The sequence below is a fragment of the Achroia grisella genome, unplaced genomic scaffold (assembly GCF_030625045.1).
Source record: "Achroia grisella isolate CSIRO2021 unplaced genomic scaffold, CSIRO_AGI_Agris_v1 utg1086, whole genome shotgun sequence".
Classification (NCBI taxonomy): domain Eukaryota; kingdom Metazoa; phylum Arthropoda; class Insecta; order Lepidoptera; family Pyralidae; genus Achroia; species Achroia grisella.
In genome coordinates this window covers 1,939,502-1,960,388 of record NW_026712572.1, presented here as the reverse complement: position 1 = coordinate 1,960,388, position 20,887 = coordinate 1,939,502, and the positions used below count along the sequence as shown (strand labels likewise).

Sequence of the window (20,887 nt, the reverse complement as noted above, 5' to 3'; positions counted from 1 at the left end):
TATGTATATTAATGTGAATGTATTTACAAAAAAAATGAATCCATGTATTTATATCAGTTGTCTAGTACCCATAATACAAGCACTGCTTATCTTGGGGCTAGATGGCGTTGTGTGAATTGTCCAGAGATATATTATTTCAACTTAAAAATGTAAGGTTACAAAATAATAATTAAAAGAGCAACACGCAAGTTTCTTGCTCATTCATCTTGTAATGAGACAGCTTCCCGAATGAGCGTAGATTAAAAAAATATCACTATTCAAAAGTGTTTAAATTGAAGTTTATTTGAATACAGAACTTTCTATTCTATTCTAGTAAAAAAAAAAAAAACTTAAATGCACAGATAATAAAATTTGACAATACAACCAGATTTCCATACAAAATTTTCAGTAAGTATATTGTCAAGACAACTTTTATAGGCTTGTCTCGAGCTGTAATTCAGTACTGTACAGGGTTTCATCAAAGCACGCCGTGTAGTTAACGCTCGACTTTATTGTTATGTTATGACTGATGTGGAGCACCTTCCAACCTTCGCTGTGGGGTCACACTTGCAGCGGAAGTAAAATATTAAGTTGTTTGATTCATTCAACTATATTGGTCCAACAATCTTTCTCTGTACCACTTATGGTTGCCTGGTAAATAACGTTAAGTACGCCACAAGTACACATATTTCTTACTATAAACGCGGCAGTTTGTGAGTATGGATGGATGGATGAATGTTTGTTACTCTTTCACGCAAAATCTACTGAACAAATTTTGATGAAATTTCACAATACTATAGCTTATACATCAGAGTAACATACAGGCTATAATTTAATAAAATATTATGTAAATTGAGCGCAATATAATAAATGCCAAATAAATGCGATGCAAACGAAGTTGCACGGGTCAGCTAATATGTACGGTAATTTACAATTCAATTCGCGAAATCGAATTTATATTAAAGGTGTAAATTATTGTTGTAGTTTATTCATGTAGTAATAAGAAAGAAGACTAGGTAAACGGAGAAAAATATATATTAATATAGACTACTGACATAACAGAACAGAATGAAAGTGAAGGAACAAACAAGAATTTACAAAAGGAACTATAAATTTTAAAATACAAATTTAGATATAAAACATTTATTATTAGCCAGTTACAACATTTATTCTATCATCTTTTCCTTTATAGATGTTACGGATACGACTTACGATTTGTTACTGGATGTATTAGGTTAGGGTATCCAATAAGTAACTCGTAGTGTAATTATTACACTGTCGCCATAGTCTCTGTAATGGATCTACATTCAGATATTTTGAATTTGACTTTGACAGTGGATACCGCTGTCGTAGCACCGCTAACAGTAGCACCGTACACGCATAAAGCTGGCAAATTGTTATTTCTGGCGGCATATGCGAAGGGATCCGTCACCGGTTCTTTGATGGCTCGTCCCTGGTAGTTACGAGGCGAGGGTGCAGCTTTACAGCCTGTACCGCGATTGACTCCTGTTTTATTTGTCACTTAAAACGTCCTTGTGTTGCGTTCAATTGACAGATAAACTGTGAACAGCTCGTTTCGCAGTTTATGTTTTAATAAAACAGATAGAAACATTGATTTTAGTACAATTTAATAAAAAATATATGCAGATATAGAGAAGGAAGAGATACTGTCAGCTGTTGAAGTCGTGGTGGATGCAACAGTTGAAACATATCGCGTTAGTATATTAAATTGATCGGAACAAAAGGCGATCTTCAGATTCACTTCTACTACCAACGGGGTAATCAGAAATATAAATTGCTACAGTTTTTTGAACCGAACTTCTTATCATTCCATCGTGAGGGTGTCGAGTCCATTGTGTGGCAGAGAGGGAAACACCGAGCACTTCCTGGGTCTTAAGACCTGGGTATAGGTTTGATAGTACGTCAACTCGCGTTCACGGCTCATGTTTCCCTCCATGTCCAGCCAAATTGAATAGGAGCCTGCCAGAGCAGCTTTAGGTGGTTATTTGTGAAAATAAAAACTATAATAGTACCGTTCTTGATTATGTTATATTATGATGTTATTAAATAAACTCTTAAGTAACAAATTCTATAAACTCATGCAGTCAATTATATTTACTACTTGATTAAATATAATTTATTCTTCAATGGCTTATTCAATTGGATTGTATATTTTCATCAAAAACTATTCCAACTGATATTTATGTGTTTTGCTGGAGCTCTATTGAATCTAACTTGTTGCCATATCTGGTATTAGATGTAATCAGTAAATTTACTGAATTTAGAATGGTGATCTCGCCATAAACTAAGGACCAAATCTGAACCAAGCCATTCTGAATTTCTTCTAAATTTGCTCTAGACTTAGACTCTAAGTTATTCCTACTATATGTAGTATTAGATAGAAGCACGCTTACCAAACTTAGAATTGTAACCTTACAATAAATAAAAGCCCAAATCTCAAATTCTTCTAAATTTTGTTCTACTTTTAATAAATCTTTGTTGTACCTATTTTGCAAAAAAAGTGTTTTATAAGTAGTTGTTTATGTTTAAAATAACATATTGAAAGCACTAGGTATGGTGGTACAGGAACCTTGGAAAGAGCAGTGCATGAAGTCAAATCTAAAGTCAGTTCAAGAAGAACTAACAAAAACTCAGTTTTTATTCTTTTCAAATGAATGTACATGTTTACAAAGATACAGATACATTTAATAATTTAGTAGATATTAAATATTCATATAATGATCTAGTAGTAGATATACTGAACCTCGAGAGCATTATCAATGTGCGATATACTAAAGATACTGAGAGGGATCCTCGAGCGTTAGGACGAGGCCACTCGAGACACAATGCGACAAAGGATATTCCAGATAGACTGGACACACAAGCGATACCTCGGCCATAATTGACCAGCCAAACTGTAGCTTACAACGTCCGACCATGGATTAGTGGTAGATTACACTTGATTAGTGAATACGTTAGGGGTGAAATTGTCGCAACTATATGTACGGGTATCAATTAATTTGCTTTGGTCATGTTTGATGTTTACGGCATTACTGGGTCTAAATTTTGTATTACAGGTCTATTATCTTGTAATAAAAATAGTCTCAGAACTATTCACACAGCTCCATCTAGACCCAAGTTAAGTTAGCTGAAGCTTGTGTTATGGATACTAGATAACTGATACAAATACATAGACATATTTTTATAAATACATACATATTATACATAGATAATATTCAGAACGATAGAAATCATATTCATGAATACAAACGTTTGTGATGTACGAGGAATCGAACCCGCGATCATCGGAAGTAAGGTGGTGAGCTAAATATTAATTAGACAGACCTCTGTCTCTAGTACAAGTACTCTAACAAAAATATTGGTAAATCAAATTTTTGCATCAATATTTTCAGAATTTTGTTGGAACTACAGCGCATTATGATGAATGTAGATTATGTAACCGAAATGATCTCTATATCTATTGATCTAGATGTCTGACACACCAGTCGCGGGTTCGATTCCACACACAATATAAAACTAGTGTTCATTGGTAACAGTTGTTTGGTACGCATAACACAAGCTCTGCTTAGCTTGCAACTAGCTGATGCTGTATAATTTGTCTTAGATTTACGTGAATAAAGACATTTAAATTTTTAGAGGGGTACAATCGAAATTGAGTGGGGGCCAAGAATTTTAGAAAAGCTAATATGGGGCATGCGACAACAAAGGTTGAGAAACACACCATTAGATACACGTACGACCTCTGACATATAGCTCTTTTAATCACTGCAAGTTTTAAAATTTCTAAATCCTGGACGTAACTTTTCTGGAAGTCTTCTTTTGTTCCCCACTAATCTGACAAATTAAACTCGACAAAGGTATCTTCTCTCTTCTATTAATAAAGTTCAATGTAATGATTTCCTGAAAGCTCCCCGTCGGGGCATTATTAGGTAGTAACTCCAAAAGACACTAACAATAAACACAGAGAAAATTTATTCCAATGCGATATTGAAAGTAACGGTTACTTAGCCACCAGGCGCACATAACATTGATGCAAATATCCTATAATTACATTAGGCTCGCACCGACAAGGTTGTATCCGAGTTGTATCAAATTGAAACGAGTGCCTCTGGGACTTTGTCGAATTAATGGACGCGCCCCTAATTGCGATTGTATGGAGATGCAAATTCGGCAAAGAATGGCGAGGCACCGCCGCCTATCTCTTATTGTTGCGATCCTAGTACTTGTAATTGATAAGGCGTCACAAGGATGTTAGGAGATTTGAATTTTAAATTTCCCAAGTCCCCGGGGCAGACGGATTTCTTTACTCATTGTCGAATTGTCACTTTGTCTCAGTTGTTGTACCCACAACTCGGCTTTTCAAATGAGTGATGTAGGAAGGAACACTTTCTATTCCCCGGCATACCACTGTCTAGTCATACATATTTATCAACGCGATTCCCACGAGGTCAAAAGGCTCGATGTATTTAAATGTAATATGACATACAGACAGAATATGTTTTCCGAGTTTTGTAAGAAGCCAAATATAACAAGCGAGATTTTTGTTTACTCCATGAAATACCAGAATTTATTTACATCTGTTTAATTTAGTAGAATGTTTTAGTTGGAGATGTTACAATGTTTATTAAATTAAATGTTTTTTTATTGCGAAATAGTCTATTGCGTATACGTAAATCCAGTAGTCTTGTAAGTACCTAAGAAGTACCTCTACCTATGTATCTATGAGATAATAGAGAAGCATCATTTGCCCCAGGACTTCATTATTTAGAAGAGGTTTTAAAACTGGTTACCAGGATTTAATAACTCGGAAGAGGCCATCTACCTGCTACGCTATCATATTTTATTTTATACTAGCTATTCCCCGCGCCTTCGTTCGCGTGGAATTTAACTTTATTTTTCTAAAATAAAAGTAGTGTAAGTTACTCTTTATTACATCAGCCAATAAAACTCCCGTCAAAATCGGTCCAGCCATTTCAGAGGCTAGGCAGACAGACAAAATTGTAAAAATGTTATTTTGTTATATGTACCGTATTCATATTCATATGCATGTAGTAAAAAACGGTTATTTCAATATTACAAACAGACACTCCAATTTTATTTATATGTATAGATTTTAATAAATATTGTTGTAATTTTTTTTTTGTATTAATATATATATTCTTGTAAAATGCGAAAATATAAGCTTTCTAAAATAACAAGTTAATAAGTATTGCTGTTGATTTCGACTGTCATTTAGGTCTACGAACAATATACGGTAGCACGAAGCTTCCTAATAATATATCTACCCTATATCAACCCTTGTATTACTCTCCGGAGAGTGTAATAGGGTTGTCAAATCATTTCCAAGCATTTGAAGGATAATAAAATTGTAATTTATGGTTAACTAGCTGAGCCCGCTGTTTCATTTGTGTTAAATTTAAATATAAAATATAGCTTAAGTGTTATCCTGATGCATAAGCTATATTACTGTAAAGTTTCATCAAAATCCGCTCAGTAGTTTAGGCGTGAAAGAGCAAAAAACATCCATACGCGTTTGAAAATATTAATTAAGATAGAAATAGAAATATTCAATTAAATTACCATCATCAGGAGAGCACGAGGTATCAGAATGTATTATTTAATTACATAACTATTTTTCCATTAGAAAGCTAGCCTCGCTTTTTATAATTTCCTATTACATTTTAATTGTAGCTATAACTAATATATAATGAAATAAATATCTTTATTTCTGTAGGTCTATTACAGACTCTTATGATATGTGTATTCTGTAGGTCTATTACAGACTCTTATGAAATAATCTTTATCAAATAAACTCATTATAAGCACTTTTAAATAGTCATATTTTTGATTCTATTACTCATTCGAAACGCAGATTCATCACAAGAGTCAGCAAGAAATTTGTGTATTGCTCTTTTGAATAAAAATTTTTTTAATAAATACTTTAATAATTTTTAGTGCAATCAGATGACTGAAAAGTCTACGAGCTGAGTTTCTTGTCAGTTCTTCTCATCTCGAAATCATTCCGAACTGACGGTGGATTTGACATATCATAAGAGTCTGTAATAGACCTACATGAATAAAGATATTTTGAATTTGAATTTAATATTGTCAGCGTTATGAATTTTAAGTTTTTATCGTTATTTATTTAGATTTAATTGCCATAATTATTATTTTGTTTAGTGGAATATTCGTAACACATGACGTGTTTGGACCACTATCTTAGTCGTGAGTAATCAGCTAACCTCCACCTGTGTACACAGAGGGCTCGGGGTTCGATGCTCGAGGCCCGGGCCTACCCCTCTAATGGTTTTAGTGTACGTAAAAATATTTAACTCGAATTAACTCTGGAGTGTTTGTACGGAACAATGTGTTTGTATGAATTTTTAATTCGTCCAAAGGGTTATGTTTTATGGAGTATGTGTGATTAAAGTTGATTTGTTTTAGCTATTTGCAGTGTTTGGGGTGTAAAAGGGTTGTAGTGTAATTACTTCATAGTGATGAATTATGTTTTTAATTGAAATATTTCAATAAGCGACAATATTTATAGAATTCATAGTATTTTTTATTATTACAATGATTTCACGCAACAAAATCAAAAATAAGACATTTCTGCCAAACGTAGAAATTATTTAGAAAATAAACCGGATCAATACATTAATAACTAGCTCTTCCCGCGGTTTGACCCGCGTGAAATTTATAGTCTATATGTTATTCTGATGTATAAGCTATATTACTGTAAAGTTTCATTACAATCAATTCATTAGTTTTTGCGTGAACGAGTAACAAACATCCATCCATACTCACAAACTTTCGCGTTTTTTTTTTTTATACCACTTAGGTGGCAAACAAGCATACGGCCCATCTGATGGTAAACGGCTACCGTAGCCTATGGACGCCTGAAACACCAGGGGTGTCACATACGCGTTGCCGACCCTTAAGAAACCTTAATATACACTTTCGCGTTTATAATATTAATAAAATAACAGCAACATATTATTGTTATATATCGGTATATATTCACATACATGCATATATCTTTATATGTTATAAAATGTAATCGCTTCCACTGTCTGTTCGCTTAGATCTTTTAAACTACGCAACGGATTTTAATGCAGTTTTTAGCAATCGATAGAGTGATTCAAGAGGAAGGTTTATATGTATAATATATATACACCCGGGAAGAACCGGGGTGGGTAGCTAGTAATAAAAATAACACATTATTTATTTATTTTTTTTTTATTTATTTAACTTTAATGCACACAATATAAAATATAGTATAGTACATTTGGCGGACTTAACACCATGCGGCATTTTCTACCAGGCAACCATAGGCAGTACAGAGAATAATTGTTGGCGGTGCAAAATTATAAACATATTCCTATAAATTGATAGGAAAAAGTTTGTTTTATATGAAAAGGTTGAAAGAGAAGATGGCAGTTTGTATGGAAGTATCGGTCATTTTTAAAGCTAGAAGCTTAAAAGCTTAATTTTGGGATGTTGATTACATATAAAAACATATGGCATCCAAAGTTTCTAGAAATTTTACCTTTAAGGGGTAAAACAAAATATGGTATAAAAGTTTCTATAAAAATTCGATATTCGTCATCTATTCCGCGCGGACAAAGTCACAGGCACAGGGTAGTCTATATAACAGAGGAAAACGTACAAAAAAACATAATTACAGGTTTATAATTGTGTAGCGGTACCAGGCTAGCAGAGATGCGAGGCACAAAGCTTCAATAGACAAAAGGCATCTCAACATTCGACCTGTGCCCCCGTCAGTCAAGAACCGTTGGTGGCGTGAGGCGTGCCATCACCAGGAGAGCACGAGGTCACAGAAGGTATTATTTAATTACTTAAGTATTTTTCCATTAGAAAGCTAACGCTTCGCTCTTTATGATTTCCTATTACGTTTCAATTGAAGGTATATATCATCAAATCAAAATAAATAAATAAATAACCCTGGACAAATAACAAAGCGCCATCTAGTCGTACGGTAAGCAGAGCTTGTATTATGGGTACTGGACAACTGATATAAATACTTAGATACTTTTTTTTAAATACATACTATACAAAGAAAACCCAGACCGATACAAACAATCATACTCATGAATACATATGTACCGTGCGAGGAATCGAACCAGTGACCATCGGAAGTAAAGCGGTGTATTAAACCACTAGACTACCGAAGACGTCGATATCTTTATTTATGGTAGGTCTTATGTTATGTCAAATCTACCATCAGTTCGGAGTTACATTCGAGCTAAGAACTGATAAGAAACTTAGCTCTTATTCTTGTCCAATTTGCTTTTATATGTTTACAAAAATAAAGATTTATTCTTAAATATATATAAACGTATAATAAGATTATATATATAAACCTTCCTCTTGAATCACTCTATCTATTGCTAAAAATAGTATCTAAATCCGTTGCGTAGTTTAAAAGATCTGAGCGAACAGACAGTAGAAGAAACTTCATTTCATTCTATGTAATGTTACAAATGTAAATAATATGGAGTAGTGTACGAAACTATGTAAACTCGCGGTTTCGTCTGAGTTTTTCAACAGACTTTAATAGAGAGGTTTTAAATTTGACTACATTTTTCTATTTACGTATAAACGAACCAATTTTGATAATTCATTTTTTATATGAAAGCTTGTGCTACTTCCATTTAAATTTAATACATATCCATTCCATTTAAATTTGATACCAAGTATATAACAATTAAACATAAACGAAGCCAGGGGAGAAGTCTATACCTAAACTGAATGCCATATCTATTTCACCCGTTCTAACATTGTTGCTCAACACAATACTATATAGATGCCTCCGGGCGTTCCTCGTCATTATAGTAAAGGTTTTTGTATGTCGATCATCTCGTGAAATCCGTTCATTAGCTCCACTATATAGTTAACTGCTTATTAAACAAAGTACGTTCTTTTATTAGCTGTAAGGATCCGTATATATTTTTATAGTCACGCTATGCTCTCTGTGGAGTAAGCAGAGAGAACTAAGTCCTTACTTAATTAGTCTTTAGAATAGAATACAATAGAATAGAAAATCATTTACTCAAATAAACTTACATTGAAGCACTTTTGAATAGTCATTACAATTTTTTTAATCTACCGCTCGTTCGGAAAGCTTTCACATCACAAGAAGAACGAGCAAGAAACCTGTGTGTTGCTCTTTTAAATAATTTTATTATTACTTTACATTTTTAAGTTTAAGTGTGTGAATACAAACCACCAATTAGCACTAATTCAATTAAATACTCAAATAGAAAAAATATTGAATATATAACCAAGTGGTTAAACAATTAATAAGAGGAAATCAGTCATAGTGATTAGAGCAGACCAGTCCCTACAAGCAGCACCCGTTCACGAGTATGACGGATGAGCCAGTCGTCACTGCGCTCGACCATATTTTAGGGAGCCCAATGACCCGGCCCACCACGCCGCCACAAGTCTGGACATTTTAGTGAGCATGACTACTCAAAACACTAGACCACGTCAAAGCTACTTACAATTGCCATCTGATAGTTATAGTATTCACATTTTACATAAGAATGCATGCGGCAATAAATACAAAAACCGCTACGCTTTCATATTTCTAAAATCAATCAACGAAATCAAGAAAGCAATCTATATATTGAAAATCTTTCTATCTATTGTCCTATCCTGGTTTATTATGTCATAAACCTACCAAACTTTATTATATGACCTACAGCAGTGATTCTCGAAGTGTACTATATCGACCCCAAGGGGTCTATAACAATATGCAAGGGGTCTGCGACAGTCATCTTATTGTTTTTACTTCATATTTTTAACACTAAACTGTACTACAGTTAGAAATTTACAAAAAACCAATACCAGGTTAGAACAGTAAACTTAAAACCGAAAAATATGGCAAGTGGTCTACGACACAAAAAAGTTTGGGAACCTCTGACCTACATGAACAATATCACATTATCATGTGATATCACTTATGAGTTTACATTCAGAAGAACTAAAATGTCACCTTCCATATGGCGCTGCAGCATTATACTGAGCACGGACCTATTTGGTGGTTGCTTTGACACACACATGTATACACAAACACACACACATATACAAAAATAGTAGATTTTTATTTTGTCAACTTAGTCTTTTTTTTAAGCGTTTTATTGTATATGTTCATTTTATAACAATTTGATTATTATTATGAGTGTCGTGTGGTTGTGTATATACTTAGTAGTAGTAGTGTAGTATAAAAGAAAGTCGCTGTCGCTGTCTGTCTCTATGTATGCTTAAACCTTTAAAACTGCGCAACGGATTTTGAAGCGGTTTTTAGATAGTAGTAGATAGAGTGATTCAAGAGGAGGGTTTACAATAATATATTTAATACATGTACACCCGCGCAAAGCCGGGACGAGTAGCTAGTATTATTATTATTATTATTATTCATATACTGTAATTTCATTACCTTACTTCATCCTTCAATCGAAACATAGCTTACACAATAAAATGTTTGGCGGCTGAAAACGATGAGACTGTTGTTCCTACAAAGACGATAATAAAAAGTCTACCTTAGTCAAAGATTAAAAGAAAAAAAAAACTAAAAAATATAATTATCAAGTTCATTAATAATTACTAGAGAACCCTAAAACAGTTTAATGTTAAAAGGTGCGGTGATAATGAGTCTTGGCTCTTTTAATCCCGCTGATGGCCGCTGATGAATCCTCTATGGGCAGGTTTGTTATATAAACTCTGTACTGTATGGTGCGTTTTCTAATAACAATAAACAAATTGACGAGAGGCTTGGCTTGCTTTGCTTAATATAATGTTAATTAAAAAAAGTAATACACGTAACGTACTTTATTCATTTGATTAATTCGAATTTGGAATATCGAATATTTTAATTTAAAAATAATAAGCACTACAGATGACATTCTTTATTCATTTGAATAATTCGAATTTCGAATATGAGTTATTTTAATTTTTAAGTATAAGCACTGTACGTGACGTTTTTATTCATTTGATTAATTCGAATTTGGAATATCGAATATTTTAATTTAAAAATAATAAGCACTACAGATGACATTCTTTATTCATTTGAATAATTCTAATTACGGATATGGATTACTTAATTTTAATGAAATAAGCAATGTATGTGACGTTCTTTATTCATTTGATTAATTCGAATTTCGAATATGGATTACTTAAATTTTTAAAAAATCAGCAATTCACTTGACTATCTCTATTTTTTTGATCAATTCGAATTTCGAATATGGGTTATTTCAATTTATAAAAAATCAGCAATTCACTTGACTTTTTCTATTTATTTGATTAATTCAAATGTCGAATATGGGTTATTTTAATTTAAATATAAATAAGCACTACAACTGACGCTCTTTATTCATTGCATTAATTCGAATTTTGACTTGCATTATTTTAATTTTAAAAAATCAGCAATACGCGTGACTTACTTTATTCTTTGAATAATTTAAATTTCGAATATGGTTTACGATGTTAATAAATAAAATTCGATTGTCTGTTTGTAATATTGAAATAACCGTTTTTACTACATGCATATGAATATAAATACGGTACACACACCAAAAAAACATTTTTTACAAGTTTTGTCTGTCTGTCAGTTGACTTTCTTGCTAGTTCTTGTATACTTGTGACTTGTATAGTTTTTATAAAATCCAAGCAGTACGGAAATAAACTTTATCCTTATAGCAATATAATTTAAATTGACATGAAGCACTTTAGAGTGGTTATTTTTATAATAGGACTTGCGGCCGAGAACAATGGCCGAGAAGGTTATGTTGGAAAAAGAGTTTTCTCTTCAAATATTAAAATTCATTTTTAAATAAATTTATATATAGAGTAGTGCCTCTTTGTCCCTGTGCACTTTTGTAGGGGCAATAAATAATTTCATTAATTAATTAATTGAAAATTGACAGTCTCGGTGGTCTAGCGGTTGAGCACACTGCTTTACTTCCGATGGTCGTGAATTCGATTCCTAGATAATTCGTATTTTTTTTAAATGTATGATAATGGAATGGTGTCCCCTACATGCTAATGGTTTACACTGACGGTGCACCAGTGGAGGATGATAAGATGAGAATGAGTTCAGGTCAGTTAGCCCATCGCGACAAATTCACCAGGAATCTACCGTGATGTTTTACAGGGGTAACCGCGTGGAGGTCAACCTGATATAGTACATTAGTTACTAATGTCTTTACTAGTCAATCTACTCGAATATTATATATGTATTTACGAAAAAAGTAAATATTTCTATCAGTTCTCTAGTACCCATAATACAAGCTCTGCTTAGCTTGGTACACATGGTGCTGTGTGAATTATACTGGTATTAATATTATTATAAAGTAAAGAAATACGCCATTTTGGTACCAAGTCGATGTTAAAATGGCAATCATTTGTCTCGTATTTTATTATCCTAGCAGAGAACTTACGTACACGCACTTGAATCTACGCCCACACACGCTATGCTGATAGGAGCTGACTGTCTGTATGTTTGGTAAATATATATATATATATATATACTAGCTACCCGCCCCAGCATCACACGGGTGTACATGTATTATACATATAAACCTTCCTCTTGAATCACTCTATCTATTAAAAAATCCGCTTCAAAATCCGTTGCGTACTTTTAAAGATTTAAGCATACATAGGGACGGACAAACAGCGACAGCGACTTTATCTTATACTATGTAATGATACGAGAATTTTATATATTGGATGTATAAAGTGCAAGTGAAACCGAGTGGGTGCATCAGTTTATCTTGCATCAGGCTCATTATTAAACGAATTTAATGTTAGCATTGGATGCGCCGTCGTAAAATACCATATTTTATAATGCCCAACTTAAGATAATCATGTTATTATCCGACCAGGTAAGCTGGAACCTTATAGAATCGCGAAACAAAGAGAGCAATATAGATTATCAGTAAGTGCGACTGTGAGGAAAGATTTTGCGGTGTCTCCTTGAGCTGGTCGAATGGCAAATAGAAATGCATCGCGCTGACAGTGGGTTTTAATAACCGGCTTTAACGTCAGTTATGGGATTTTATACGTTTTTGGCTTTCGTGTAATGGAACGCTCGATATTGATGCAACTGTAGGTACCTACAGTTGCATCAATATTAAAATATCAAAAATTAAAATAACTCATATTCGAAATTCGAATTAATCATATGAATAAAGAACGTCACGTACAGTGCTTATATTTAAAAATTAAAATAACTCATATTCGAAATTCGAATTAATTAAATGAATAAAGAACGTCACGTATATTGCTTATTTTATTAAAATTAAAGTAATCCATATCCGTAATTATAATTATTCAAATGAATAAAGAATCTCATCTGTAGTGCTTATTATTTTTAGATTAAAATATTCGATATTCCAACTTCGAATTAATCAAATTAATAAAGTACGTCAGTGGGTTTTAATAACCGGCTTTAACGTCAGTTATGGGTTTTTATACGTTTTTGGCTTTCGTGTAATGGAACGCTCGATATTGATGCAACTGTATGTACCTACTAGGTTATTAAAAAAAAAATAGTGTAGAGGACAAACGAGCTTGCGGTTCACGTGATGGTAAGTGATGACTTATAATTTGATTATCAGATCATTATGTATTTATTTATATATAATATTTATATCATCATCATAATATTTATATATCTATGTTTATATTTATACATTTATTTATGTATGTTTATTATTATTATTAATTGTTATTGAAATTTATATTTAAAATATTTTGCTTTATATTTATATATATCTTTTTTTTGACATTTCTCATCTATATTAGTGCACTGCCAATAATCTTTCTCTGCACCACTCATGGTTGCCAGGTAGATAACGCCGCATGGTGTTAAGTCCGCCATATGTACACACTGTTTTTGTGCATTAAAGTTAAATAAATAAATAAATAAATGAGCAACACCAGTTAGTTTTTTAATTAGCTGTGCCCGCGGTTTCTCCGTGAAATTTGTAGCCTGTGTTATTCTGATGTATAAACTATATTATTGTAAAGTTTCATTAGAATCTATTTAGTAGTTTCTGCGTGAAAGATTAACAAACATCTATACTCATAAAATTCCTTTTAAATTATAACATAGAATACTAGCCGAGCCGCGTAACTTCGTCTGCATCACATATACATGACATTTATTATATTTCGCGCAATTTACATAATATCTTCTTTATAGCCTATGTGTTATTCTGATGTATAAGCTATATTACTGTAAAGTTTCATTACAATCTGATCAGTAGTTTTTGCGTGAAAGAGTAAAAAAACATGCATGCATACTCACAAACTTTCGTGTTTATAATATTATGAAGATATATTAATTTTGTTCACGTCCTTTCAATGTTGGTGTAATTAAGCGTTATAAATAAATAAATAAACAGAAAAACACTCACCAATTATTTACTTGTAGTATCGTTAACCCTGTGTCCTGTGCTAATTGTTTCTTTTGGTCCTCCGACGGATACGGATGCTGTAAAAGAAAGAGAGGAATCAAACACAATGCAAATAGAATTTGTAGAAACGGATTCAATTTTGTGCTCTCCTAAATAGATCTGGGCCTAATTAAATTTGGGTAGAAACGTCGCCAATTGTTGGATTACACATCGAACAATAAAATTAGTTTAAAATGGGGCATCGAACTTAGGTTATAAAGTTTTTTATTGAAATAAGAAAGAAAGAAAATAACATTTCTTGATTTAATAAGAAAGAAAGAAAGAAATGTTCTTTTCTTTCTTTCTTGTTTCAATAAAAACATCTATAACCTTAGTCCGATTATTTGCAATTAATAACATATATTTTAAAATAACAATAAAACTATACATTTTTATTTAAAGAAGAAAGAATGAAATGAAATTTATTGACAAATAATAACATATATTATAAAATGACAATAAAACTATACAACATTTGTGTAGTTAGATAGATAAAAAGCAAGTCCGAAACCATTTTAAACTGTTTTTTTACACTTGCTGAGTGTGGCCTATATTCATACAGACTCAGCATTATTGCGGTTTTTGAGTTAGAAATAAACAATCATGTTTTTATTAATTACTGTAATATTAATTGAGTCAATTTTATAAAGAGTGTCCTATATATTAATTTAGGATATGATTTATCTGTTTATTAAAATTCATTTTTTTTTATAACACAGGTTACAAACGAGCATGCGGCTCACCAGATGGTAAGTGATTACCGCCGCCCATGAGCACCCGCAACACCAGGGGAATTGCAAGTAAGTTGTCGGCCTTTTAAAAAGGAATAAGCTATTTTCTTAAAGGTTACAATATCGTTTCGTTTCGGAAATACCATTGCTGGAAGGTGATTCCACAATGTGGTTGTGCGAGGCAAAAAACATTGGATGTCTAGTAGTTTATAAACCATACAAAGCATTTGTAATATTAGAAGCAACTTAAGTGTTGATAATAATATGAATGTAATCATACTAATTTCTCCGAGATCCAAGAACTAATAAGAGATCTTAAGATGATCTCTATTACTATAAAATAGAATAGAAAATTCTTTACTCAAAATAAACTTACATGAAGCACTTTTGAATAGTCATTAATTTTTTTTAATCTACCGCTCTTTAGGACAACTTTCTCGTCACCAGAAGAACGAGCAAGAAACTTGCGTGTTGCTTTTTTAAATAATTTAGTTCTAATTTTACTAAGTCAATATTTATTGCTATTTCGGGAATGTCATCGTTTTATTTCATTATTTATTATAAAAACTATGAATTTATTATCTATGGTTAACGTATGCTGTGCCAAGCAAGTTTACTTTGTTAAGTTATGAATAATCTTGGAATATGTTATTGGTTGGCCGATACCAGGGTGGCAGGAGCACGCAACACGTATATTATCTAATGTAATGTTATTGGTTTCTGCCGTGCAACTCGCTGGGTAGCTACCGTTAGCCCCCGCGGGATCTTCTCTAGTTTATCTTTCCTTGATACTGGCACGGGAGTTATAGTTTGTGGTTTGTTTTTTTTAAGTACTCTTTTTGAATTTCTTCTTATTATGTTTATTAAAATATATTTGAAATTAAGTCACATGTGTTTGATTTAAGAACTAATATCAATGGAATGTTAGTTGACAGTTGTTAGATATCACTATACAAATCTAAAACGCGCTATGATTTGTTTTTCTGAAATATATATTAGTTGACTGCAACAAGAATTTAGATTGTGTCTGATGAAGGTGTAAGCGTACTGGGTCCAAAATTTTTGAACAGTCTTATAATGACTTTGTATTAAATGCATAATTGTTTTATACCTTTTAAATGCATTGCTTGCTACACTAGTATCTTGGATGAGGGAAATTGAAGTAGAAAACTAAGATCTAACTATCTAAATATATATAACTCAAAGGTGACTGACATAGTGATCTATCAACGCACAGCTCAAACCACTGGACGGATCGGGCTGAAATTTGGCATGCAGGTAGATGTGGATAAGGGGATAAAATAGGGGATGAAAGTTTGTATGAAACTTTGTCAATTTTAAACCGATCGGGCTGAGACTTTGCATGCATAAAGCTACTATGACGTAGGCATCCCCTAAGAAAGTATTTTGATAAATTCCACCCCTAATGGTATAAATTAACGCGATCGAAGCCGCGTGCAAAAGCTGGTAAACGAATAAAAACGTAATTTCTATTAAGTAAATCCAGAAGTTTAACTGAAATGAAGTTAGAATTAAACAAAAAGCAATTGCACACGGAACTGCGACCTCGTGAACACTCCATTTCATTGTTTTGATTTATAAACTGGAACACACGACAAAAAACAAATGTGACAGTGGCGAGGAACGTCGCGGAGCGTTCTATAAACACTTCAATTTGTTCGGTTACCACTTGAACCCTTCCGATGCGATCGTAAATCTAAATGAGCCCGACTTCGCCATTTTGGCTCTCGTAAAAACATGTCATAAAAATAAAAGCGTATGGGGCATTACTCAGCTCCCTGATGCGCGCGAGTCTCTAAATAATGTATTCATAGTGAAAATTACACGTAAAAAGAGTTTCGCAATCCTACATCGGGAAGGGATGGTATTGCTGCGAATTACGCCCGCACATATACTCCAAGCCGCGGTTTCGCTCGTAAACACTAATCTTTCTGTTGTTATACCCATCTGGAGTGTCAATAAAACTCGATATTTTATACGAGCACACGCGAAATGCTTCGGGTTGTAAAAAGCAGCTTATTGCTATCTAGTTAAGAGTATTTGTTTCTCATCTCGTTAAGATTTGATGTCACGCTCGGATTATTGACGCCGCAGGGCGCCGAAGTTTTAAGTTTTTCAAGTTTCAATTTAGCTTTGCTTGTCTGCTTACCGGAATTAATGTCGTCAATATAAACCCATATACGAGTACATCTCGATTATTTTTGGAGGTCCAAGAAACTTGTGTAATTGGTCGAAACATCGTGATAATCTGCCCGAAGGTGTTTCTTCTGTAAACGATAGCGTGAAAATATTCGTGGAGTAGCCAGTTGTGTTTGGTATGGCATTAAATAAATATTTGTAATATATCTTTGTTCTAGCCCACCTACCTTTTGTAATGTAAGATATTAAATTTTATTGTACGTACATGCGAGGGCATATCGCTGTTCAAATTAGACTTTCCGACTCACATAATAAAGGTGGTAATATTGCCATATGTGTAATAAACGCATCAGTTGAGTAAACGGTGCACGGAGCAGTCACCTGCGCCCGCGCATGTTATCGTAGCTGAGAATAGACGCGCGGGAGGTCCGCCATTGTTTGTTATTACAGTTACGTGTATTTGGCTATCGTTGAATTGCACTAATGCATCCGTAATGCACGATATACGAACAATAACCACAGGATGCTGTGTTTACACTAACGCACCATGTTTACATGCAACGTCCAATTTTACACTGAAAAAGCGGTTATATACACTGGCAACACAATTTAGAAAACACCAAATTTAGTGGGCCCGGTTATTAAGTGGGATGGAGAGCTTTTTTGGGCATCATGTTTTTCGCTGTCCGCTGTCCGTCCGCTCGGACGCCGGCCGCGTCGATAAGCGCAAAAACGTTATCAAAAATTTATGAAGCCTATTACGGTGTGCAGAAAAACCGAAAAATGATAAACCCCCGAGCGTTCTCCGGCCGGATAACGGGATTTGTCAAATTTATACGGGAAGACTGCGTTTTTTCTGATGACTACCAATTATTTTTCATTTTAAAACGCAATGTCCACGGTTCTTCAATCTTTTGAGCGGACGCTGTCGCCCCTTGCGCGCTACAAGGAGCGTGTGAGTAAGGAGCATGTAAAGAATAAGTATCGTATGCACCAGGGCATCATAAACGTTATTGAGATATCAAATTTCGAAAAGCAATCCCGTTCCGCTGCGAACGCTCGGCGGACCGACGTAAATCACGCGCAAGCATTAAAATCACGATTATACAGGGCATAAGTTAGCAATAAATCGAAAATCGAGAGAGAAAAAAGACGCCAGCGCCCCACGGAAAAGGCTGCGAAAAATTTGCGTTAGGCGCTATAAATTTTGTTTTGCTGTGGAGGAGAAACAATCCATTTGTTGGCACCTAAATCTATGGGGTGTTTGGAAGAGAATATGTAAATACGTTCAGAATTCCGCGCCCCCCTCGCACCCTTCGCGCTTTCACAAAAAACACATCAGCGACTGAGTAATGTCTTGATTTCCAAGATATCATTCCATTATAGCTGGACTTGAAGATTATGTATGTGTTTAAATTTCAGTTCAATACTATCTCTGTCATGTTAATGAATACCAAAATATACCAAAAGTCGACCCGCCTATGGAAATATTGTAAGAAGATTGGAAAGAATATCAAATAACTTATTAAAAAGCAATATTTTTAGAAAATTCGTGGCACATTAATTTTAGTTTATCGTCACTACCGCAAACAGCGCGGGACGGCCTCAAGAAAGAGCACGGCTCTTTCACAGAATAATAAATCTTAGAAAATGCAAACGCGATGAAAAATTCAGTCGGCGGCGGTGTGATCCGAACGAATTCCCTAATGATATGCGACTACAAGCATAACTCTCGCGCCGCGGAAAAGTGTATGGCGTATTTTACAATTTTCCCAACGTTCGGTGTTGCCATAACAATAATAATATATTCAGGGCCCCGGTGATTTCCGGACGTGTCGTAAAAATCATACGCGCGCCTCCGAGGAGCGGCGCTATCTCAACGGAGGGCGGCTTAGTTTCCGAACCGGCGGAATTCCGCCGCAAAGAATCTGCATGTATGTGATGGATTAAATTTCTCGCAAGTGCGACGTGATGTTTTTGGATTGAGCCTTTAAATTATGCATGTCTCGCTTTACCCTTTCTCGTATGTTCCAAATAATTTTTAATGTTTCCAGCTACAATAAATAGTTATTTACCCAAGTTCATAGTCACGGGACAGTCGTTAGAGGGCAGAGGCCGACCACAAATAGATGTCAAAAAACTAGGGGTCCCGAGTATGGGGCCTTTATCTCTCACCGGGGACACATAAAGGTGCGGAGGTGGCCCTAACCCTATCGAAGAGATGTGACCGCCTGATGGATGGCACTATCACAACCCTTCGTGAGTGTATCCTTCTGTTTTCTGCTCGACGTGTCTCGTTGTTTATTTATTTTATGCTTTGTTTATGTGCGAACAAGTGGACGCCCCGCCGATCCTTTTTATTTTTCAGCGTACAACTACCTTGCGCTATTTACGGCCAGTATTGTTTTTTTATTTTTTTATCGACAAACAAGAGCGGATGAAAGATCCTACGGTACTTTTATTCCTTGTAAAATTTATGTAACGAATGAATCGATATTTTAGTCACGGTTTGACTAATTGAATGACATCTGCTAACTTTTCTGTCGACACTACACCTGAAATCACCAAAAGTACAATACGATGGCAGATAAAGAATTTAAATTCATGTTGCAATAGCAGGATAGCTTTTAAATAATGCAGATCTGTAATGGAGAGCGAACGGCGCGCGTTTTAGCGACCGAAATAGTTTTTGAACGTGACAACACGCTGACACCTGATGTGTTTGCAAAAATCACCGTTCGAATTGACAAGATTTAAATTTTGAATTTGGAACGTGCCACATGGCGGTTGCGGCTGATAGGGAAAATTCGATTTTGATTTTCAATTTTGAATTTGGAACGTGTCATGCGGTTGCAGATGACGGTGACAATTCAATTTTGATTTTCGACCAATCAAGAGTGGCCAGTGACGTTCGCTTGAATCGACGAATAGAAACAATAGCGCTAGTGAGACGGTAAATGGCATCGATACTAATCTGTGGAGCCGGAAGAGGCCGCGCTGACGGCCGCTCGGAAGCCGCAACTGGGCTAGGAAATGAGATAGGTGCGTTAACAACTGCTAGTGTTCTGCAAGCTTGGTACCGTGACGTTTGAGGCTTTGATGGAATTGGGACGGCGTGGGTGGCACGTATGTTTAGCCGACTGTCCGGAGGGTTACAATGTTATTGTCAGCCGGCGCCATTGTTTAGAATTCGTGTGACTAATTTCGATTCAACTGCAGACTCCTTGTTGTCTATGGCGTACGTATACGTTTAGGGATGGGCAATCATTTTGATCACCAGGTAATATACCTATAAATAAGTTAATTTTCAGTTACGACTAGCGCAATCCAACGTACTCTTGAGTTTTATATATTAGTTTAGATTCAAGTACATACAACACCAATGTTGTACAGTAAATCAGCTCCATCTATAGTCGGTCGGATGGCGCGATAACTAAGCCGCAGGTGAACAATATAGAGGTTTGCATATCAATCGGTACATCAAAGCCGGCCGTATCATTAGCAGAGAAAAAGTCC

At 34.5% G+C, this 20,887-nt stretch overlaps 1 protein-coding gene across 6 annotated transcripts in view; it reads right to left on the bottom strand.

Moving 5' to 3' along the window:
* The window catches only part of LOC131842651 (homeobox protein homothorax), a 375,683-nt gene that overhangs the window by 82,140 nt on the left and 272,656 nt on the right, over positions 1 to 20,887 (bottom strand). For all 6 annotated transcript variants that reach the window (XM_059191223.1, XM_059191246.1, XM_059191238.1 and 3 more), the window contains one exon: positions 14,442 to 14,518. In XM_059191223.1, coding sequence (XP_059047206.1) covers positions 14,442 to 14,518 — 77 coding nt within the window. The remainder of the gene's footprint in view (positions 1 to 14,441; positions 14,519 to 20,887) is intronic.